Below are 24,571 nucleotides of genomic sequence, written 5' to 3'. Positions count from 1 at the left end.
ATGACTGCATCTAATTTCTTATTTGAATTAATCTATCCGTGTTTGATGTTCTAGAGCGACGTAAATGCTTTTAACTTTTATTTTTAAAACAAATAAAATAGAAACAAATTTATTTATTTGTAAATTATAGTGTAATTACTTATAATTAATTAAGTTAAAATGATTAAGAAAGAGAAAGAGTGCCAATCTATGTTTCGACATTTAATCATATTTTTAATTACCGTTGGCATCTGTCTAGCTTAGCAAAGTGCTGTTCTTGTCGGTGAGGGATGTGCGTCCATGTTCTTCGTTCGTGAAATACGTGGCTTAAATTGCTTCTAGAATAATAAATTTCTTATAAGGAGTTTCGGTTAAAAGGTAATTTTAAGTATTAATTTCCAATTAATGTTATTTGTTATCATTTTATCCCTTTTCTCATCATTATTGTGTATAAATAAAACGTTTCAGTAACTTAGCTGTAGGTAAGCCTAAATTGAGTTAAAATTAGACAATCGTTGTTTTTAGTAGAAATCTTTCTTTTGTAGAAATATCAGTTTGTACTATTAGTAGCCCAATTTTTTTTTTCAAATTTTCGTTCTTTACATGTATTTATAGCGTGTTTAGTTAGTCCTAATTTAAATTTTTGAAGCGTACACGTGGTTCTATTGCGCTTCTACTAATTACAATAAAGGCAAATTTCCCTGTTAAATCGAATGTAGCCAAATTGTTAATGCATTTATGAATTTTTGTCATTATTTGACCTTTTTCAGAATTTCATAGCTAAACTAATTCTAAGAAGATCGTATAAATGGTATAGAAATGGCGTTTTTCATGAAATTATGTTAGAGTGTTATTCAGTATTTTTTTATATTAATAATTATCAATATTTAAGGTAGCTGAAGATAAATAATTCTTATACAAGGATAATTGTAATCCGCTGTAATAATTTTTTTTTCTCCCACAGAAAACATGCAGATCTTTGTTAAAACTTTGACGGGTAAAACTATTACCCTAGAGGTAAGTTTTTCTCCCCGTATTATTTAATTTTAATTTCCTTCAAAATAACTAATTTTTTTTAATTTGTACTTATCTAAATATTTATAAAAACTAGTCTTATTTGCTTCTTGCAAATGTTTAGGTCTTTTGTAATCTGTGTCATATCCATGAACTTAATTCATTAAGTTTCTTTTCGAATTTAATGTACTCCTTTTTTTTATCTTTATTTTCACCTGTCTTTACATAACTTCTATGTATTGTAGTATTATTTTTTTATTTAGTTCTTTTAAAAATGAAAGTAATATTTACAGGTTGAAGCAAGTGATACTATTGAAAATGTGAAGCAAAAAATTCAAGATAAAGAAGGTAATTTTTGTTTTTCATGATACTTGTTATGATGAAATTTTTTATTTACTGTCATTGTGTCCTTAATAGGATAGTGAAGTTGAGTTTTTGTTGCGAGTGTAATGTCATCTAAAATGTAATTTTTTATAACAAATCCTATGTTTAAGAAATTCTAATAATTCACTTAGGATTTTTCACTTTATGTAAATTTTATGTAACTTTCTTTTCAGGTATCCCACCTGATCAACAGAGATTGATTTTTGCTGGTAAGCAACTGGAAGAGGGACGCACTTTATCTGACTATAATATCCAGAAAGAATCAACTTTGCACTTGGTACTTCGCCTCAGAGGTGGTGCTAAGAAGCGAAAGAAGAAGAATTATACTACACCCAAGAAAAATAAGCATAAGAAGAAGAAAGTCAAGCTTTCTGTTTTAAAATTCTACAAGGTAATTTACCATATTTAAAACAATAACTTGTTTGAAACATTGACTTCATAGGATTAATATATTAAATTGTTTATATTGGAATCTTAATTGTTTGTGCAGTGAAAGTGTTTTGTTTTTTATTATGTTTTGATGAAAAACAAGTAATTTTTTAATATATAGATTACAGTGTTAATTTTTAATGTAGTACATAAAATAATTTTATACGTGTTAATGGATTATACTGTTTCAGAAAGTTGATTACTTAAGATTGGGAATTTATTCTAAATTCTGTAACTGGAAATAATTTCGAATCTTAATAGAATCAAGATCTTATGATAAACTCTCAGTCTGTTATTTGAGAGTTTCCTATTTTCCTCATAATTTGTAATCTTGTGGAAGTTTTGTAGATATATAAGGCTTTTATTTGAATGAATTGTGTTTAAAATCCTTTCAGTATTAAGCTAAAGTTCCGATTCATCCATTTATATATATATATATATATATATATATATATATATATATATATATATATATATATATATATATATATATATATATATATATATATTCTTGGTTTGATTTCAAATTTTATTTAGCTTGTAGCATCGTGCTAGTTTGTAAAAGCTGTTTACTCCTTCAGCTCTTGGAAGTTCTGTGATGACTGGAATTACCGTTTGAAAATCCATGAAAAAGAAACTTATGACTGCTTTTGATCTGAGAACATTTGTCTTATATAAAAAGTAACCTTTATAATTCTAGAACGTCTTTAAAATGATAAGATCTCAATCCATTCTCCGAGTGTTCTATGTTCCTGGCATCTAGTTACAGACTTGTAACAACCTGGAGGAAATAGTTTAGATATGACACAGTTCTCTTGTTTATATCTTACTGTTATACTCTTGGTAAATGAATGGAACTGGAATATCTATGAAAGAAACTAAGGCTCTGATTAATCTTTGTTTTGAATCATCTTCATTGATGGTTATTGGAAATTCAGATAAATATGCTAAAATTACATTTCAAATTGAATTATTTTGAGTATATTCAAAAATTTTGAATAAATGCTCCGTTATGGCTGGAATTACTGTTTGATATCTATAAAAACAAAAACTGCTATTTGTCCCAGAAAAGCTACACTGATTAATCTTAGTTTACAAAGATAAAATGAACTTTATAATTGTTTTATGAGAAGCATTTTTTAATTGTGGTCTTTATAAGCTTAGTGTTCTTGGGATGCACGGTATTTAAAAAAAAAAGTTATGGTTATTTGGAATTACTATCTGAATAACTGATTATTTTAATCTGGGAACATTTTTATCTTGCTTTTAGCCATCATAGTGATTTGTCCCAATCCATTCTCTGAGAGTATTCTATAGTCCTGGCTTCTAGTTGCAGACTTGCAACAACCTAGTGGAAATAGTACAGATGTGGCAAGGTTCTCTTGTTTACATCTTATTGTTATACTCTAGGTGGAGGAATGGAACTGGAATACCTATAAAAGAAACTAAGGCTCTGATTAATCTTTGAAATGATTTGAATTATCTTCATTTTTAGTTCTTGGAAATTCATATACATATTTGAAGTATATTCATTGAAATTTTTATGAATTTTCTTTTATTTAAATCGAAAACAATAACTCTTATAACTACATCTTGGATTATCTAAAATTATAGCAAGGAACTCTTGTTTTTGTATAAATAAAACTGTTTTATGATGACTGGAATTACCGTTTGAAAATCCATGAAAATAAAATCTATGACTGCTATTTATCTGAGAACAGTGTCATTAAATAGAAGTGCATAGTTGTTTATATTTAACAAGATTTAGAATGTGTGTAAGGACTTGGTCTATGTTATTTTGTTATAAACCTGCAAGAACTTAGGAAAAATTCATAGATGCAGCATATATGTATGTACATATATTGCTGTTGTATTTTTGTAGGTTGAATTGAAACTGAAATGTTTAATGAAATCAGAATCTTTTAAGTTTTTTTACTATCTGCAACAATTAAATATTTCTGTTTAAATTCATAGTTGTTTTAAAATAGTCTTCCTTATAAGCTTACTATGTTCTATGGAAGCATTTAAAAATGTTCTATGATGATTGGAATTACCGTTTGATAAATAATGAAAACAAAACCTATGACTGCTTTTGATCTGAGAACATTTATGTCTTATATAAAAAGTAACCTTTTTAATTCTAGAACTTTTTTTAAATGGTGAGATCTCAATCCATTCTCTAAAAGTATTCTGTTTCGGGCATCTAGTTAGACTTATAACAACCTGGAGGAAATAGTGTAGATATGACAGAGTTCTCTCGTTTATATCTGTTATATTCTTGGTAGATGAATGAAATTGGAATATCTATAAAAGAGGCTAAGGCTCTGATTAATGATCAGATAATTTTATATACTTCCTGAATTTTCTTAATTGGAATTGATCTCGTTCTACGTTGTATCAGTTAATTCAAAAGATAATACTAATTAACCATTCTGTAAAATTGTTCTGTGATGATTTGGAATTACCGTTTGATAAATAATGAAAACAAAACCTGTGACTGCTTTTGATCTGAGAACATTTGTCTTGTATAAAAAGTAAAACTGCTTTAAAATGATGAGATCTCAATCCATTCTCTGAGAATATTCTTTGTTCCTGGCATCCTGTTGCAAACTTGTGACAACCTTGAGGAAGTAATATAGATGTAGCAAGGTTCTCTTGTTTATGTCTCATTATTGTACTCTTGGTGGATGAATGGAACTGGAATATCTATGAAAGAAGCGAAGGCTCTGATTAATGATCAGATAATTTTATATACTTCCTGAATTTTCTTAATTGGAATTGATCTCGTTCTACGTTGTATCAGTTAATTCAAAAGATAATACTAATTAACCATTCTGTAAAATTGTTCTGTGATGATTTGGAATTACCGTTTGATAAATAATGAAAACAAAACCTGTGACTGCTTTTGATCTGAGAACATTTGTCTTGTATAAAAAGTAAAACTGCTCTAAAATGATGAGATCTCAATCCATTCTCTGAGAGTATTCTTTGTTCCTGGCATCCTGTTGCAAACTTGTGACAACCTTGAGGAAGTAATATAGATGTAGCAAGGTTCTCTTGTTTATGTCTCATTATTGTACTCTTGGTGGATGAGTGGAACTGGAATATCTATGAAAGAAGTGAAGGCTCTGATTAATGATCAGATAATTTTATATACTTCCTGAATTTTCTTAATTGGAATTGATCTCGTTCTACGTTGTATCAGTTAATTCAAAAGATAATACTAATTAACCATTCTGTAAAATTGTTCTGTGATGATTTGGAATTACCGTTTGATAAATAATGAAAACAAAACCTGTGACTGCTTTTGATCTGAGAACATTTGTCTTGTATAAAAAGTAAAACTGCTCTAAAATGATGAGATCTCAATCCATTCTCTGAGAATATTCTTTGTTCCTGGCATCCTGTTGCAAACTTGTGACAACCTTGAGGAAGTAATATAGATGTAGCAAGGTTCTCTTGTTTATGTCTCATTATTGTACTCTTGGTGGATGAATGGAACTGGAATATCTATGAAAGAAGCGAAGGCTCTGATTAATGATCAGATAATTTTATATACTTCCTGAATTTTCTTAATTGGAATTGATCTCGTTCTACGTTGTATCAGTTAATTCAAAAGATAATACTAATTAACCATTCTGTAAAATTGTTCTGTGATGATTTGGAATTACCGTTTGATAAATAATGAAAACAAAACCTGTGACTGCTTTTGATCTGAGAACATTTGTCTTGTATAAAAAGTAAAACTGCTCTAAAATGATGAGATCTCAATCCATTCTCTGAGAATATTCTTTGTTCCTGGCATCCTGTTGCAAACTTGTGACAACCTTGAGGAAGTAATATAGATGTAGCAAGGTTCTCTTGTTTATGTCTCATTATTGTACTCTTGGTGGATGAATGGAACTGGAATATCTATGAAAGAAGCGAAGGCTCTGATTAATGATCAGATAATTTTATATACTTCCTGAATTTTGTAGTTGGAATTGGTCTCATTCTACATTATATCAGCTGTTAATTTAAAAGATAATACTAATTATTCTGTAAAATTGTTCTGTGATGATTTGGAATTACCGTTTGATAAATAATGAAAACAAAACCTGTGACTGCTTTTGATCTGAGAGCATTTGTCTTGTATAAAAAGTAACCTTTATAATTCTGGAACTGCTTTAAAATGATGAGATCTCAATCCATTCTCTGAGAGTATTCTGTGTTCCTGGCATCCTGTTGCATACCTGTGACATCCTTGAGGAAGTAATAAAGATGTGGCAAGGTTCTCTTGTTCATGTCTCATTATTGTACTTTTGGTGGATGAGTGGAACTGGAGAATGCCTATGAAAGAAATTAAGGCTCTGATTAATGATCAAATAATTTTATATAATTTCAGAACTCTACTTAATTTAAGTTGATCTTATTTTACATTATATCAGTTGTTAATTTTAAGAAATGGTACTTAATAATTCTGTAAAATTGTTCTGTGATGATTTGGAATTACCGTTTGAAATATCATGAAAATAATTACTATGACTGCTATTTATCTGAGAACAGTTTCCTCCTATAATAATACATCATTAAATGAAGTCTTTCTGCATAATTCTGTTTACAAAAGAGTTACTTTTTTACTAAGAATTCCTGTATTCTACTTTGTATTCCTGTATCTTGTTAGTCTTATAACAATCTAGAGCAGTGTTAGTATGGTAAAGTTTCCTTGCAGTTGAACTATTGGTTGAGTGGAATTGGAATACTTTTGGGGGGAAATTAAGGCTCAGAGAAGTTATTTTGTAAGTATATTGCATTTAAGTTCTTTATACTCTTTTTAATTCAGTCCTCTTTACTTTTGTAGGTCGATGAAAATGGTAAAATCACCCGTCTTCGTAGGGAATGTCCTAATGAGGAGTGTGGAGCTGGGTCCTTCATGGCTTCGCACTTTGATAGACAATACTGTGGAAAGTGCTGCTTGACTTTTGTGTATAATAAACCAGAAGATAAATAAATGAAATAAAACAACCATTTTTTATCTTTATTTATCTATTGTAAACTTCTTAATTCATTAACTTTCTAAAAAAATTTAAGTAGGAAAAAAATGTATGAAATAATATTAATACGTCATTTTCCCCTCTTAAGAAATGATGACTAGTCACTATAGCTGTGGCTCCACCTTTATTTTCTATGTATTTAGAACTTGGCTACTTATATGATAATATTAGTCATAAGAGAATGCTAATTGAAAAAGAAACAGCCACATAGTATTTTTTTAATAGTTTAAGAAACAATGCATGTAGATCTCTTTAATAATTACCACTTAAAGCAGATTTCCAATAATTATGGAATTCAAGTCAATTTTAACTTGAAAATATTTGTTTGTGGAAATATTTTTCATTTTGGGCTATTTACCTGTGCTTCTTTAGAAACTTATAATTTTTAAAGTTTAATAAGTCTGAAACTGTCAAGTATGTAATAATTCATTAGAAATGAAAAATTTATTAAATAAAATCATTCATTATTGAAAAAAGGCATCTGACATGTAAAGTGAGAAAATGAAGATAAAGAGTAAAAGGAAATTGAACAATTTTAAATGACTATATTTCACCCTGTGAATTCTGAAAGTAGTCAAACCCTGTGTACATTTATATATGGATGGTTTATATATATATGAAATGTGAAGTTGATTAATCTGCTTTCTCAATCTCGTGGATGATAAGGAAGACAATAAAATCTTGTTTGGTCTGGTGCCTATCTGCTTTAGACTGTGAAGTGTGTAGCATATGAATAGAAAACATTTAAGGGACATCCTTTCTCCATTCATATGTTATTTATTTCATAGCTTAAATTTAGATTGATGCCTGTTCAAATTCAACTAGGACTGTTAGCGACTCTTGGTTTTCCTATCGCTTTTAGTGATAATAGGGAAGCAGATGAAATTACATCACCACTCTGTGTACAAGTAAATATATACAACAGCAGGATTCCTTATCTTGTTGAGTGTACTTGGCTCAAATAGCTGACATTTCTTCTCTGAGAACCTTCTGCATATCGTCTGAAACAGAAACCGGCTCACCAGCACTAAAGAGAATTGTATATACTTTACGCTCCTGAGTATCTGTTTAGTGACTATCCAGCCTAGTTTTCTTTTATCGTGTGAAGGCAAGACATCTATTAAAGACTTTGAAATCCTAAAAATTATAAGTTTTGGCCCTTATTTTAGGTTTATCTTTTCATATCTGTGCAATCATTTATCAGTGAAAAACAAATTCAGTCCGAGCCAATTTTCTTAAGAATTAGGCGTACGATTTACGTTAATTTTTTTCCCCACCTTTAAGGTGGGTATTACAGAATTTGTCAAAATGAGAACAGTTTATATCCTTTTAACTTTTTCTCTTATAAATTCATGAAACGTGCAGTGCAGTATATAAACTACTAGTACTGAGGAAATATTTCCAAAATTACTAAATAGTCTTCTTCATAGAGTAGCAACTGTTATTGCAGAGTGGTCTGCTGTTATCCAAAAGATGGCCCAACTACATATTAATAATCTCAATATCCTTTCATTTGGATTTGCCTAATTTTTTTATACTACTAATAAAGATGAAGGTGTGTATGTTGGCGTTCTGCAGGCCATACCGTTTGATCTAAAAGCTTCCGAATTTGGCGTATATTCCTTGGAAGGCAATGTGCATCTGGGAGGGATTTTTTAAAATAATAATCAGAACTTTAATTAAAAATTAGGTAAAATTCTGAAATTTTTCTGCAATAGCTTCCGAAAATATTGCAAAATATAACGGTTTTTATATAATTTAAAAAATTATCTTTTTAATGATACCAATTTAATATAAACGTGCAATTTTTTTTTTTTAATTTTGGCAATTTTTTTAAATATTTATATTTTTCTACTATAAATTACATTGTTCCTGAAATTTAAATTGTTTTCATTGTTTCATCAAATACCATATAGTTATTTTCTTCCATTGTCGAATGCTAAAAAGAAAAGGCTTATGTTTAATATTTATATAAATTACAAAATGAATAAAAAGTAGTTACAATACTGTGAAATTTAGAAGATAGATGAGACAGACATTTACGTTTTTTAACTATAATGTCATTAGACTTGTCTTTATTAGGAACATGTATGCACACAATAAAGAGAACATATGTAAAGCTACTAAAATGGTACGGCTTTGATGATGAATCATGGGCATTGTTATATTTAAACAACTAAATCGAAATTAAATATAATTGATATCCTTAGTGAAGTAGCTGGTCGCCAAAGGCGGTTTGTAATGAAAAATCTAATTTTTGTGTTATTTATGATGTGCAATTTATATTACGTATTTCACTTATACTTATAAAGATGTAATTAGCAAATTTCTAACCTTGTACAGAATTCAGCAGCAGTATTCGAAGATTCAAGTTTAAAGAATATCATTTTGAATTTGCGCAAAGAAAAAGTATGAAATTAAAATTAATGCAAAAAAAAAAAAAAACTATCAAAATTGTAGCCCAACTAGCTTTTATATTTATAAAAGCTAGGTGCTGTATATTAGCTAGTTATATTTATAAAAGCTATTATAAGAAATCAGTAGTATGTTATTTTCACAAAGATAAAGAAGTATATAGGACAACAAATATGAAAGGAAAATCAGTATTTCACTGTAAATATACTTCACTAGCATATTTTAGTAAATGTGCAACGGACCTTTGCTGCAATATCTCGAAAATATTACCGACTTTTTGTTTTTTACAAGTCTTTCAATGGTATGACACGCTTGGCGTTTCATAGTTTGTTTTGGGGCATCTGTCACATCAGTACAACAAATAGCTTCATTTTGTGTATAAGGTTCGGGATTGGTAGAAGATTTTGAGACCTGCGATTTCATTTTTTTTTTTTTTTTTTTTTCAGATGAATATTTCTTTGCAATTTGGCAGCTTTGCCAAATATTTTCTTGTCAGTTTCCTTTGACTTGATTATTTGTCACAAATATATATATTTTTTTCCTGTTTACTAAGCACTTCCGCTCTGTAATTCCTTGCTGCTGAATTCATGTTTTGCAAAAATTTCTGCCCAGTTTATCTTTAACATAATCCTTTTTTATATAATTCAACTGCAGATTTCTTTTGAGACATAAACTCGCACTCCGCAGTCTGACTGACATCAAACGACTCCACAATTAGTTTATTTATTTCACAAATGAAAGCCTGATACTACAGCTCGATTCAATTTTAGGCCTATGAAAGCAGGTGAGCATGGCATATATGCCCTTCTTTGACACTAGTGAAAATCGTCTAGCATTTTCAGCTTTCATTCACCAGCTCCATCTGCTGTGATTGCCGTAAACTGGCAGCAGTATACTTGTGACCTCCAAGTCATAAGCACCTCTTTCTACAACACTAATGTCATTAATCAGTAGATCAAAAAGATCTTTTCAATAATGTCCAAGAAAAAGAATGTTTCCGGCAAATAGGATCAATTGCCGACACAGATTGCGACAGCAAATTATTCAAAGGCATCTTCTGCAATATTCATGAACATATAATATATGCCTTCAATACTTTTTTTTGGGGGGGGGGGAGGGAGGGGGATTTCTTCACTACGTCCAAATTTGACTTTGTGGCTGAAGTGAAATAAAATACCATAAATACAAATTTTGTGGAAATAATTTTTTTGTGAAAATTCCAGATTTTTTTTTTTTTTAAAGTGGGGAAAAGGTGAGATTTAAGAAAGGCGGGAAACTTCAGAAGAACCGCATTCCTGCATCTAGTTTTTCTGGACTTTCGGAAAAATTCATAAATTCGAAAGTGTCCGGATACTTTGAGTCAAATTGTATTCCGCGTGAAGAAATCGTACAATATACATATGCCTTATTCACTGACTTTTCATTTTTTTTTTTATTCGTCACAACGCTTATCCATATAAAGTTGGTCTGATCAATGAATTTATGGAAAGTTAAAATATCAGTTGCATGGATAAATAGACCCACCAAATCAAATATAAATTATAGAATAATTGTGGCGCTTTTGGGAGGGCAATTATTAATTAACTTTCCACCCCAGTAATTGATGACTTATTAGAGCAGTAAGACGAACTTCAGCATGAGTTCGTATATTATCACATTTACAAATTGAATCAATACCATAGGGATTCTAAAACTAAGAAGCGATCATATCTTTTATGAACACTTTTTCTCCCTTTTTAACCGCATGATAAATGTTCCATTTTAAAATAACAAGACAGCTCTTTTGGAACAGACCGAATAGTTCTGAATTGTAGTCAGATAAGGCAACACATAAAATTTTATATTACACTATTGGAGAGATGTAACACAGATAAATTTTATGTTCAATCATAGATATACCAGAAGTGCTAAATTAATTTTCGCTTTGTATTATATCAAGGCAATTTTTTACCTAATTTTATTAATATAATTATTTATAATATATCATAATTATTTGGTTTTTAACTATAAACAATGAAATTTTGTTAATTTCCAAATTGTAGTATGATATAGCAATTCAAATTAAAAAAGAAAGTCAACAGATAACTGACGATGTATATAATGCTGAGATTTCCTTTCATGTCAACTTGAGAAGGAAAAAGGGAAAAATTAGCATATAGTAGAATTTTGCGCAGAATTTTCTTTCCCTTTCCATATCTTGTAAAATTCAAACCAACTCTCGAAATGCGACAGAAAATGTCACTAAATTTCTTCAAAAACAAAAACTGGCTTCACATGAAGCCACAGACAATTTATATTTAATCATCTATGTTTAATACTTATTTCAAACAAGCCGTCTACAACAAGTATTAATAATCTCTAAAACTTTCAATTAAATATTTTATGTAACTTGGTCTCTTAATAGCTTTTTCTGCAAAATATTTTTAAGCTTCAGATTTTGATAGTTATATAATTCAGTCATACTCTTATGTAGGCCTTAAACAGTCCTGTTCATTGTACTACTTATCTTTCTCTTTAATTTTCTGTCAGTGCCCACAAAATTTTATTAAATTAGAATGGAAATGTTAAACTGCAATTAATATAAAAAGCATTTACTCTAATTAACCAAGTCTTTATTTTTTAAATATGAAAATTGAAAACAGTCGTTCGGCATTGAAATTGTATGTGCATTGCAGAATAATTTTCGTAATTTATATATCTTCAAGAATTATTCAACTGACATTTCTCAGATTGATCATAAAATTCAATTTTTAGTTTTACTTTCAAAATATTTAAATAAAAATATTTTATTTCAATCAATAAATGTTACATATAAAAAAATTATAAAGTTTAAATTTTATACAAATCTTTTGGTCCTAAGGAATCATTCTGTGAAATACTCAGGGACCTACTTAGTCTAAGTGGGGCCCGGGGAAAAACTTTGTTGCCCCCCCCTCTGCTTCACTAATGAATAAAGGTTCATTCAAGAAGGAAACCTAGAATAAACTTTCTATTCGATTTGGGGGCCCGGGCAACTGCCACTGCTTTAGTCAGGCCCTTCAAATACTCTTGACACTTCAACTTCTAAATAAACGTTTCTATCTTTTGCAATCAAATCTGACCGATTTATGAAGTTTTTATAAATCAATTTTAGAATAATAAACATTTTTATAATCATAGGCCAATCACTGTCAAGAAACCGTGGGAGAAGATTAGTGTATCTTCTCTGAGACAGTCGATGAAGTGGTCTAAAATCGCCAGTTTTTATGGAAGAGTGATATTTAAATTTCATAAATTGGTCAGTTTTAGTTTAGTCAATCAGTTTAAGCAGTTTTAGTGATTTAGTTGAATGGAATTCAATAATTTTTATTTAAAATATTGGTATCTCAAGAACATTTTGTTAAATATCATTCAAATGTCATAGGACCTACATAAAAATTTAAAATTCATCAGAGCATTTATTGACTCAATTTACATAAACTAACTATTTAATTTATTTAGACCATTTTGTTAGCAGATGTATGTCCTAAATTAGCTAATGGGCGCTAATAAGAGTGATTATCCTAAACATATTAAACCATTTTTGCTTTAAATTAAATTGTTTTAGTGAATTAATAATATAGATATTTGAAAAGATCATAGAAAACATTTCCATTTCAGAAAATATATTTCAAATATTTTTCATTTCAAACAATCGTGTCGAAAATTACGTTTTTATACTTTCAATTTGAAATAATAGTTGATTTATTTTTTTTAATTTGAACTTCTGTTAATGTGATGGCAATACGTTAATAAAAGCTATTTTTTTTCCAAATTGATCAAATTTTCTTGCAAATTAAATTAAATTTTTATTTTGTGGCCCATACACATTGAGCTTTATTATAAGTAAAAATTACCTAACTATAAGCCGCACACATTGAGGCATTGTGTCTTCCTCTTAAACATATTCGGCTTTAAAATCAGACATAAATGCCCTAATATTTTGTATTCATGACACTAAATTTGATGCCCTAGATATCCATGTCTTTTCCCTCTGTGACAATAATCATGATGTATCCTTTGCAATTCATAAAATATCCTATTGACAAACTGAAAAGAAAAAAGCATACACTGTAACTGTAACAACCTTTTATTTTCTGGAATAGACAATTTGAGACACAACCCATGAAGTAGGCATAGAGAGGATATAATTTTGGACTAGAGCTAACACCCTATAGAACATTTCACATAAAAAAAAGGGGGAGACATCAACAAGAACATAGTATCACTGGGGGGATTTAGACATAAAGCTGTAACAAGCAAACATTCAAACAGGAATGGAAAAATGAGGTCAACAGTTTAGAGAGGATGGCGGAAGTTTTTGCCAGCATATTTTGCTTTGTCACCCAACTCTTCCTCAATGCGTAGGATTTGATTATATTTGGCAAGACGCTCAGAGCGGCAAGGTGCACCTGTCTTGATCTGTCCTGTGCTTAAACCAACGACAAGATCGGCAATGAAAGCATCCTCAGTCTCTCCACTCCTGTGAGACACCATAGTGCCCCAACCATTAGCTTTGGCGAGATTGTGCCTGAAAAATTAAACAATTATCAGAACAACAGACAAGTCATAGTTGCTAGAATGTTAATAACCATATTTTTCACTTGCTACAAAATGAAAACATTCTATTTACATACAATAAACAAGTAAAAGTTCACTATACAGAATTTTAACCATTTTGAAACAATCAATGACTTGGGAGTTTTGGAGTAAAAAATTGTTTCCATTAATAAAAGCTTAACTCAAAATACATTAAAAATAAATGCATTTATTATACCTACTTCATTTATCAATATCTTTAGAGGAATGTAACCAGTTATTAACATTAAAAAAGAAATTAAAAGTATTCTTGTACTATATGCAATTCAAATTTTACTAAGCTTTAAGCATACCAAATATTAAAAAAAAAAAAAAAAAATGAGCTATTCTTGATTTCTTTGGTGCTGTAACAACTTCAGAAAAAAAAAATCATTGATGTATTCAACAAATTATAAATTTTGTTAAAGTTTCAACATCTACAAAAATGCATTTCAAAGGAACATTAGATGAAAGTTAGTATACCTAAAGTTCTTATTCATTAAAATATATTTTCAAACCTTTTATATTTAAAAAAAACAAACATTGTAAATCTATATCTTAAAAACTAAAGATTTCAAGAAAAATCAATTTTCTTACGCTTTAATAGCCTCAGTGACACTACCAATTTGGTTTACTTTCAGCAATAAGCAGTTGCAAGCCTTCTTTTCAACAGCCATTTGAATCCTCTTGGGGTTGGTCACAGTTAAGTCATCACTGGAAAATAATTTTGTTAGAAAAACAAAATTGTAAAAAAAAATACTATTGAAAGCTTTTCCTATACAGAAATCATTAAATAAAAATAAGCTTAAAAACATTTACCAAAATTTTAAACTTCTTAAAATAATTAAATTTACACAAGATTTAAAAAAAAAATACTTTTTAATTACAAGAAAAACGCACAATTATTTAACAAGGCACTACAGTATTTAAAATACTCTTGAATGTTGAAATATTTTGTCATATGATATAGATCAGAAAATTAAGAAGCATGATCAAATGAAAAATATTTGTATAACTGTATAATAAACAAGAAATTCAAAAAGGTATGCTATTCAATATTATTCAGCAGTTACTTACCCTACAACCTGGTTAGTGACCTGAGAACAATATTTTGACCATGCTGCCCAATCATCTTGGTCAAAAGGATCTTCAATAGAAACAATTGGGTATTCTTTGATCCAGTTAAGGTAGAGTTGACCCAGTTCGTCAGGTGTCAGGAACTTGGATGGGTCAGTGTTGGGATTTTTGAAATCCAAATCATATTTGCCATCCTTGTGGAATTCAGATGCAGCAACATCCATGCCAATTTCAATTTTGCCAGTATAGCCAGCAGCTGCGATAGCTTCTTTGATAAGTTCCAAACCTTCTTTGTTCTCCTGAATGTCAGGGGCGAAACCACCTTCATCACCAACACCAGTAGCAGCCAAACCAAACCTAGAAATAAGGAAGCAATATTAATATAAAAACAATTACCAATTCTCTATAATAGACTCAATTTTCAAAGTTCAGTTTAGGTTCATTCAGATCATACTGATTTGTTTAAAAGCCATTTTGGGGAAGATTTTAACTGTTGATCCAATTTGGGATAAAATCCAAATAAATGAATTAGTATGAAACTTGACAAATTAGCCACAGATACTGCATATGATGCAACAAATTTATAGCAATGCTACCAAAACATATACAAGGTGTTTTGAGTGGTACATATTCTTCAGCTCTTGAAGCACATCACTGAATGACAAATGCAAATCATAGAATCTTAAAATGCTTTGAGAAGAGAACTTCCAGAACAAATTTTAAGAAGTATTAAGAATATTAGAGGTGCTGAATTAAATTGCAAGGAAACTACTTTGAAAGTTATACTGTGCTCACATAAATATAGAAAATAGTTATTGAAACTTTCATTTTTTATCCCCTCTAGATGTTGCTTTTAGATATTTAAATTCCAGAATTCAGCACTTCAAATCGATTTGAAGTAATTATAAGATCTGAAGACAGATAACCTTGAACAACGGTACAGTGTACTATTTGGAGTAGACATTCCAAGACAGAAATATAGGGTTGAAGATAAGCATCATTATTGTGTACATAGCACAATGTTCATCACCAGTGAGAGAACCACAATCATTTCCATTAATTTTTTTAAAGGTTTTTTCCTTCATCGCAATGACTGAGAGTGACTGACAGTGGAACTGTGCTTCCAATAGAGATGGACACGATTTGTTGAGATGGGACAAAAAGTAAAGTGCTTTTATGAGAAAGAGAAGGTACTTTCAGTCTCTTGAGTACTTCTTTATTCTTCCAGCAAGAAGCAAGGCTAAGCGGTTGCCGATACCAAAATCTGAATTAGCGACAAGTTCAAGAAGCCTTCTATGTTGAGTCTTGATTAGAAATTGTGTTTACTACTTGCAGCAAAATCACTGTATGAAGTTTTCCAAAGTTTGCACAAATAACTGAGCCATCAGTTGGTTTAGCACAGGTATGGACTCGTGGAAACCTGTATATTTAATAAATTTTAGCTCCTTCAAAAGAAAAAAAAAGAAAAAAAAAAAAAAAATCAAGAACTCAGTCAAAACTGCTGAAGCTTATAGCATTGTTCAAATGTTAATTTTCTATGGAAGGGTTTCAGAATAACCTGAAGACAGCTGCAGGTGTCCAAAATACTTTAGATTGCCCTATTTGCTTTGGTCTTATGCAACAGCACTAGAAAATGATTTCATCTGTAATTTCATTAATATTCAAATTCATAGATAGGATACCGAATGAAAATTAAAGAATTACAAAATAGCAATAGATAGAAAAATAATTTGAATTCAAGAAACACAAGAGTAATTTTTACAACTAAAGTATTTGCTTATGTTGAAAATCTGTTTCCAGCCAAAATTTATAGTAATTTATAGCGTTATTTTATTTCTATGACAACCAGAAAAAAAAATTAGCATTATTATATAAATGTCATAAGTTGAAAACAAACTCCTTAATTAATCAGAAGTGTAAAGATGAGAAAGGAATTTTCAAACATATAAATGAACATTAATGAACATTTTTTTTCCCATTTATTATAATTATTTATGACTGAATTATTTTTTTTTACTGTTTGCATCTGTAATTTAACAGTTAAACACAAAAATCTGGCAAAAAAAAAAAAAAAAAAAAAAAAAGCTGACAATTTTATTAATGAACTTCAAAACTACTACAAGTTAGTCAAAATAAGTAGAGATAACTTGAATTCTGAACTGGCCACTATTTTTCATGTTTGCTCTAATAAATCTTTCAACCAATGAACATCTGCAATATTACAAAATACCAAGATAAACTCAAAAAGGTTGCCAAAGATCATTATGAATATATTAAAAACTGAATTTATCAAATTATCTACATGATCATGACATTTAAAAAGTTAGTTTTAAGAGAATCGAAAGCAGAATGCAAACAAAGGATTCAATAGGCATTTAGAAATCCATTCAGAAAGAAAGGTTATGTGGATATCTTAACAAAATACAGCTTCATTCTTCTGTTACTTATTTCGCCAATGTAGAAAGATTTTATATTTAAAGCCGCTTTAAAATAATAAGAGTTTTTAAATTCGAATCTACATGTTAGTATGAATAAATTATTCCCCTTGGCTTCAAATTTAAGAATCGCAAACTTCTACAGAAAAAGCTTATATCAAATTTTACAAATAATTCAAAACTAACATCTATTAAATTTGTAATATATTTAGAAAACAAACAAAAGTAAAAAGATACTGAATTAACTTACTTCTTCTTGATAACATTCTTTAGATGATGGTACACTTCAGAACCCATCTTCATGGCTTCAGTAAAGGTAGAGGCCCCTGTTGGCAAAATCATGAATTCTTGCATGGCTAGTTTGTTACCAGCATGGCTACCACCATTGATTACATTGAAAGCAGGAACAGGTAGAATGATGTCTTTAACACCTGCAAGATCTGCTAAATGCCTGTACAGTGGCACTCCCTAAAATAATTCAAACACGCGTTAGAAATATTAGTATTTACAATACACTGTAAAAAATTGAAAAGAACACATTTAGCAATTAAGTTATAGCCCAGTTGCTCAACTTGAGATGTTTTTAGCACAGAACTTAAATTATTCAGCCCTGCATAAATTAAAAAATTACAAGTTTCACCTAAGAATGATTAAATTTTATTGTATTACAAGATTTGAATTTTAAATATAGCCAAACAGAATTGATACGAGTTCTTTTAAATTTTAAAATCATCTTTTATATATATAAAAAAAAAAGACTGACAAGATTTTGATTACAGGTATTTTTCATTAATTGAGTTTGCGAGACTTGTAGAATGAGCTTCATGTGTGAAAGAAATGTCCTGCAATCTCAACAATTTAGATGTCTATTCCAAGATTGATTATTATCATTATTCTTTTAAATATTTTTTTAGTTCAAAAAAAAATAATGTATTAAATAAAGTTTCATAATGAAAATAGTTTTGCAATTCCAAAGAAAATTTCTGACAAATCAAAATTTAAGACTGACATGTAGAAATATTCTAAAATAAAGAATCAAATTTACAGAAATTTATTATAAAACATCTAAAAAAAAAGAATTATAATACTAGTATTTAAAGCAGAAATAACCAATAGTCTAAAAATTCTTGGAATCTAAATATTACCTTATGTTCTGCTCCAGCTTTGGCTACAGCAATAGAAACTCCTAAGATGGCATTTGCTCCAAGCTTAGCTAGAAAAATTAATATACATTCCTTTTTAACTCTCTGTAGATATCATGATTGATACATTTATTAAAAATACAAGATCACAATATATAAAAAATGAACTTAACTGCTGAACTATAATTATCTACCCCAATATTTTAATAATCAATTTAAAACAATTTTTCCAGGATTCTACACAAAATTTATCAAATGACAAAAATAAAATTGATGGAAACTTAGTTAAAAATATAAAAGATTGAAGAATGACATATGATTTAAATATCATCAAGATCAATCTGTTACCTACTATCTTTAGCTAAGACACTAAGGGAGAACTTGATACTTCAATGAAGATTTTCTTTCCTCTAGCTATTAACTTTTATAGAACATAGCTCAAAATTTCATTTATATGCCGTCGATGTCAGTAAATGTAGATAACCTTGAAATCCAAATTGGTCACCGTCAATGAGACGATACTTAGGAAATTAAATAATTTAGGTACAAAGTGAACAAGTACTATATGGCCAGCACAGAATCAAACATTTATAAGTTGTCTAGAGAAAATGTGAATATTCTGAATATTTTACAATTTGATGTACTTTTGTCCGCATGACGACTTTTAGAAAAATGTATAGAATTTTAAAGTGAGACAAAGACCTGAAATAGAAGACATTCCGAACTATAAATCTTTTAAATAGAGTCCAGCTTTAAATATAGGTTAGTCGCTGAATTGCATAAACAAGTGATAATATGTAAATAAAGTTTTGAAAGCCAAACACCAAAGATAAGTTTTAAATATTTTATATTACATTATATAATATATATAACAGCAAGGTTTAAATTACAAATGTTTTATTTAATTCAGTTTTAGACCAAATGAATATCCACAGAAAAAACAAACATAAGAATTTATCATAAATTCCAGTATTTTGGCCTTAAATATATTTGGAATATAGAAGCTATCTCCTCCCAAATTAGATGCTAATTTATTAACTCCATTAAAAGGAATAGTTATAATAAAAAAAAACTGGTGTAATTACTAATGTTTTTTCTCAGCAAGCACAGGATAGTTTGATTATTTGAATCATACGAGGAATAACAGAGAAAAATTAACTTATTGGTTTAAAATAAAAATTTTACAAAAAGATATGTGCTTTCATTTTAAACAACAAAACTAAGGATATGACAAATGAAAGTCAGACAAAATACAAAACTAATCCTGAAATTTTACACAAAATCATTTCTTAAAATTAAAGACATTTTCCCCCAAACTGTTACAACATATAAATTGTGCCACTTTACCAACAATTAAGCATAATTTATGAATAAGAAAAATGTAAGTTAGGTACTTTTCTATTAGTCGAGCGCAAGTGAAGGTTCAGCAAATAATTTAAACCTGTGCCAAAAAATGTCACCGAGACTTGCACCAACATTTATACAAATCTAACTCTGCAAAAAATTTTTTGAACATGTCTAAATTATTTGACAACTTTTCAACTGCACCTGTATAACCAAAAAGTACCAAAAGCTACATACTGAATATATAAGGAGTTAGCAGAAGTAATTTGGATATAAAAATCCATTTGTAATTTAACAAATCTACATAATATATTTAGAAAGAAAATTTAACAAAATTTAGTATAACATACTGAATATTCAAAAAACTTATTTTTTAAATACATTTTTATGAACGAGTAGATAACTTTTTTTTAAGTACATACCTTTATTTTCAGTACCATCAAGAGCCAACATAATTTCGTCAATTTCTACTTGCTTGGTTGGGCAGACATTCTACAAGAAGTTTTATACTTTAAATATATATATTTATTGACTAAAACTCATTTCTTAATAAGGCAGTTATTAAATAAAGATATATTTCTTGAAAAATGCAAGACAAAATTCAGATGTTCTAAAAAATTATTAAATATGTGATACATTTCATGTCAATACACAAGATTTGTACATAACTGGAAATAATAGAACTAAAAAATAATTATTTCTATGTGAAACAATCCAATACGTATATAATTATTCAAAATACAAAAATACAATTTAAAAATTTATGTAGATCCTTTATTCCTTATATATAACATTTCAGAAAATTAAAGAATTCAGATACATTACTTTTTCTGCTATACAGTAAGTTTAAAGATTTGTTTTATATGAAGTTGAGTTTTTATAACAAAGCATTAACTTTTAGTTCATTATACTTAATTCATTGATTTCTGAATTTTTAACAAATTTCATTATATATTTTATTGCAGTTAATGAAAAATCATTTAATTCAATACTTTCAAATACAATTAAATCTTTAAAAAATTTAATTCAATAGTTTGAAAATGTAATTGAAGTAATCATGAGTCACATGATTACTTCAATTATTTCAATAAAATTACTAACTTTCTTAATCAGTTCTGGTGCAATAATGTTGTTGACATTTGCTACTGCCTTTAAAACACTTTTGCCATGGTAGCTGTTTTTATCTCCATCTCTAAGTTCTAAAGCTTCATAGATTCCAGTAGATGCTCCACTAGGAACACCAGCACGGAATAATCCTGAAACAAAAAAAATCTGTAAAACAAATATAAAAACAGAATTTAAATGTCAGATACCTCAGAACATTTCTTAAACCGATTCTTAGCTCTGTGTATTACACAGCACAATTGAAGTGTAGTTTAGTGTGCCCTCAAATTTGTCGTCAATATGATAACCTAACGAACCTGTCTTATAGCAACCCTAATGCTTTTTTTGTTTGCTACTTTTTACAGTGGTCGAGTTATACAAGAACTACTACTATTTTATGAAAAATAAAACATTATTATTTTTAATGTGAATACAAACAGAAAATATTTATTCTTTTGCAATACTTAACTGTCGCCGTGCGTTTTAGAAATCGTCTGAATTATTTTAAGAAATCATCTGCAGTAGAATTCCTTGCACATTTTGCAATTTTTTTTCTGATCTGATAGTTTCCTTGATAATTTGTTATGCTGCTAATTGTTCAAGGAACGGATATGTGGTAAAAGGGATGGCAGGAAATATTTTGAACCTGCAGAATACTAGATTTTTTAAATTAAAAAAAAAAAAGATATACACAATCTGACTTCATTTTATTTTTTTATTTCATTAAAATTTTAGTAAATATTACCTTTCTCTGTGACAACATCTACTTCAACAGTGGGGTTACCACGGCTGTCAAAAATCTGTCTGGCATGAATCTTTTGAATTGGCATGGTTAAATCTATGAAAAGAAGTTTTAAATTAACATATACAAAGATGCATTAAATTAAAAAATGACAATGAAATTTTTCTTTTTTACTTTTAATACACAAGATTATATTAAGCATGTCTATACATTATGAAAATCCAACAGATTGCAAACTAGTAGGCTGTTATAAATCTAAGAATTCATTTTTCAAATATGCTTTTTCCAATTGTTTTTCTAAAAACTATAACACATGTAGGGAAAATTATCCTATTAATTTGAAATTTTACAAAATACTGTATTTTAAAACAGAAAAACTAAAATATATAAAAAGACATCTATCTCCACAAGAGCTACATTATAAAAAAACTATTTAAAAAAATTCAAGTTAATTTTTTTATTTTGACAATACAAGATTTTACTAAATTGTGAATACTACAAATTGTAATAAAGTATGCATGCATATTACGTATGTATGCAACTGAATTTCAAATTCAGTTACATAGAAGTTACCCAGAAATAAAAAGTGAAGTAATTTAATATCTGCCAAAACTTGTTTTTTTTTTTCACCTTCAACTAAAATTCTGTATTAATTTGAATTTCTTCAAGCTCTCTTAATCAAATCCCTTCAGCCTAGTCAGATAAAATTATATTAACATCACAGTCAAGATCCAATTTCTGTACTTCTCTCTTTTGGACAACAACCAGGACATTTAATTTTGTATTCAAGATCATGTCTCTTATAACCTTGAACATTTGCAACTAATGTCAGCAATTATTTTTGTAAAACTTTCTTTAATATTTTAAAGTTAACCCCTCCTTTATATATTAATTTTATTTTTACTTTCTTTCAATCCCTCAATTTCAATATTTTTTCACTGCATATAAGTCTACTAGAACCAACTTGATAGCCGCATGATGTTTTATGGAATCTGACTTTCATGCATTTTAATTTTTTTAGCATTTTTTATATTGCATTTTAAAAGACTCTTTATGACATGGAACTTTTTCCTTAGGACCCCATCTTTAACATAGCATTTTTCATTATATGTTAGAAAATGATTCCTAAAAGCTAAATTAAAAATAAAGTTTAATCTTTCTTCTAGTCATATTAAAAATAAATTTAGAAAGATTAAATATTTGTCAAATGGCAAAATCATTTAGCAATTTGACAAGTAGAAGAAAAGTTGTCTGTCAATTTATGGATAAAAAAAAGTAATCAAATTGTACTTTTTTTTTAATATTCTACTTCCTGTAGTTTAAATTGATATAATTTCAATCATTCTATTAACTGAATTTCTAAAAATAAACTATTCCTACTTTTAATTTCTGACTTTTAAATACTCCACTGCTAGTTTCATTAATTATACTAACACTTGCAAGATTTCAAACATTATTTTAAGCCTTTAAAAGTTATAATGCTATTTAGTGTGAAAATATTGCACCAAATTCCATTTATATGCATCAAATCTTCAGAAAAAAGATGCATGTCTAAATTTTTTTAAAAAGTCAAATAGAAAAATAAGTTTTATACTAATTTGCCTTAAGAAGTTTTTTTTTCAGAAATACTGCCTTAATGAAGATGCTAGAATTACAAAGATTTAAAATAATTATGCATATTCAAAAGAGGGGAAAAACACTTATTTACAATGATATATTCCACCTCATTATACATGATCCAAACACTAGCTCTTTTACTTGATTTAATTTTAATATGTGCCCAACTAGTGATTGAAATAATCTTACACCATTTTAAAACATTAACCCATCAATAAGTCAAATCCTTTTAAACTCTTTTATATATATAAAAAAATAATGTCTTAAAAACCTACTCCACCACAACTTTTACTACACAACAGCCCGACGCTTGGCATTTGCATATTTCTTAATCCACAACAATTGATTTTGGAAAAACAAAGTGGATCAATTTACATAGAAACTAATATATGAAAATTAAAGAAATTACACCATCCGCAAAAAGCAGTTCATAAATGAAGATCATACAGAAGTAACTATGCGTTTTTCATTATAAATAATTTATTCTCGGGATTTTCTCCAATTTTTTTCCCATTGTAGTTGCAAAGATTTTGAAGTTTTTCTTTTCTGAAGATAAAACAAAGTTATTCATTGATATTTGGCAAATAATTGATAATCGAAAATCTCAGCATATAAGCATGAATTAAAAGAGCATCAATTCCGCGATTCGTAACCGGAAAACAAAAACGAAACCACGAAAACCGCACCTAATACTTAATTAGTAAAAAGTTAACTTACAAATAATCAAACTTCAAAATTTACAGGTTTATTGATTAAGCAATTACTTTAAGTAAAACTTTTCTCTTTCTAGCAATTAAATTTTTAAAACTTAATGAATTTTCATGCATATCCTCACGTGCACTAACTCACCGGCAAGGTCATGCAATGTCAATTCTACAAACACAAAATATTTACTTATATACTACCTTTAATAATTAAGAATAAATTTCTATAAATACTGCGGATATAAGATACGTATGAAACCATTCGAAAAATGACAAACAAAGACTAAAAATTTTCTTACGAAATTTAGCTGTCAAACTAAGAAATCACTCCCTCGATAAGCAACCTACTTCCTGCACGTCAGAAGAGCAAATGCACCAGCTGAAGGGCAAAATTTAAAGAGGTCGAAATGAGACACGGGAAACAAAAGCAAAATAAAAAGGAAACGAAAATAATTTGCTCTTCTTGAAAGAGGTTGCATAATTTAATAATTAAAAAATAATTTTTTATAGAATAAATGAAAACAAGCGAAACTCTTTTCCATTACCCACAAAGAAT

The 24,571-nt window shown here is 28.6% G+C and overlaps 2 protein-coding genes across 2 annotated transcripts; one reads left to right on the top strand and one right to left on the bottom strand.

The window, feature by feature from the left end:
* Positions 1 to 221: 221 nt before the first annotated feature.
* Positions 222 to 6,813, top strand: LOC129984465 (ubiquitin-40S ribosomal protein S27a). The gene is made up of 5 exons (XM_056094351.1): positions 222 to 357; positions 944 to 996; positions 1,287 to 1,341; positions 1,551 to 1,768; positions 6,647 to 6,813. The coding sequence occupies exons 2-5, from the start codon at positions 949 to 951 to the stop codon at positions 6,794 to 6,796; spliced, it is 471 nt and encodes a 156-aa protein (XP_055950326.1). The 5' UTR covers positions 222 to 357; positions 944 to 948; the 3' UTR covers positions 6,797 to 6,813.
* A 6,531-nt stretch (positions 6,814 to 13,344) lies between these two features.
* On the bottom strand, positions 13,345 to 24,460 carry LOC129983856 (alpha-enolase-like). Its single transcript, XM_056093522.1, has 9 exons — positions 24,315 to 24,460; positions 21,698 to 21,790; positions 20,950 to 21,104; positions 20,271 to 20,340; positions 18,508 to 18,575; positions 17,613 to 17,830; positions 14,928 to 15,284; positions 14,448 to 14,564; positions 13,345 to 13,803 (listed from the first exon to the last, which is right to left on the bottom strand). The coding sequence occupies exons 2-9, from the start codon at positions 21,780 to 21,782 to the stop codon at positions 13,572 to 13,574; spliced, it is 1,302 nt and encodes a 433-aa protein (XP_055949497.1). The 5' UTR covers positions 21,783 to 21,790; positions 24,315 to 24,460; the 3' UTR covers positions 13,345 to 13,571.
* Positions 24,461 to 24,571: the final 111 nt, after the last annotated feature.

Source organism: Argiope bruennichi, chromosome 9 (genome assembly GCF_947563725.1).
Source record: "Argiope bruennichi chromosome 9, qqArgBrue1.1, whole genome shotgun sequence".
Taxonomy (NCBI): Eukaryota; Metazoa; Arthropoda; class Arachnida; order Araneae; family Araneidae; genus Argiope; species Argiope bruennichi.
This window is presented reverse-complemented; position numbering and strand designations above follow the sequence as displayed.

Bases quoted from the DNA above. Each gene is read 5' to 3' on its own strand.
- LOC129984465 (XM_056094351.1), top strand. From the start codon at position 949: ATGCAGATCTTTGTTAAAACTTTGACGGGTAAAACTATTACCCTAGAG. The intron at 997-1,286 runs GTAAGTTTTTCT...TAATATTTACAG, and splicing joins GTAAAACTATTACCCTAGAG to GTTGAAGCAAGTGATACTAT. The intron at 1,769-6,646 runs GTAATTTACCAT...TTACTTTTGTAG, and splicing joins CTGTTTTAAAATTCTACAAG to GTCGATGAAAATGGTAAAAT.
- LOC129983856 (XM_056093522.1), bottom strand. From the start codon at position 21,782: ATGCCAATTCAAAAGATTCATGCCAGACAGATTTTTGACAGCCGTGGT. The intron at 21,105-21,697 runs GTAATATTTACT...TTTTTGTTTCAG, and splicing joins AGATGTTGTCACAGAGAAAG to GATTATTCCGTGCTGGTGTT. The intron at 20,341-20,949 runs GTTAGTAATTTT...AACTTCTTGTAG, and splicing joins CACCAGAACTGATTAAGAAA to AATGTCTGCCCAACCAAGCA.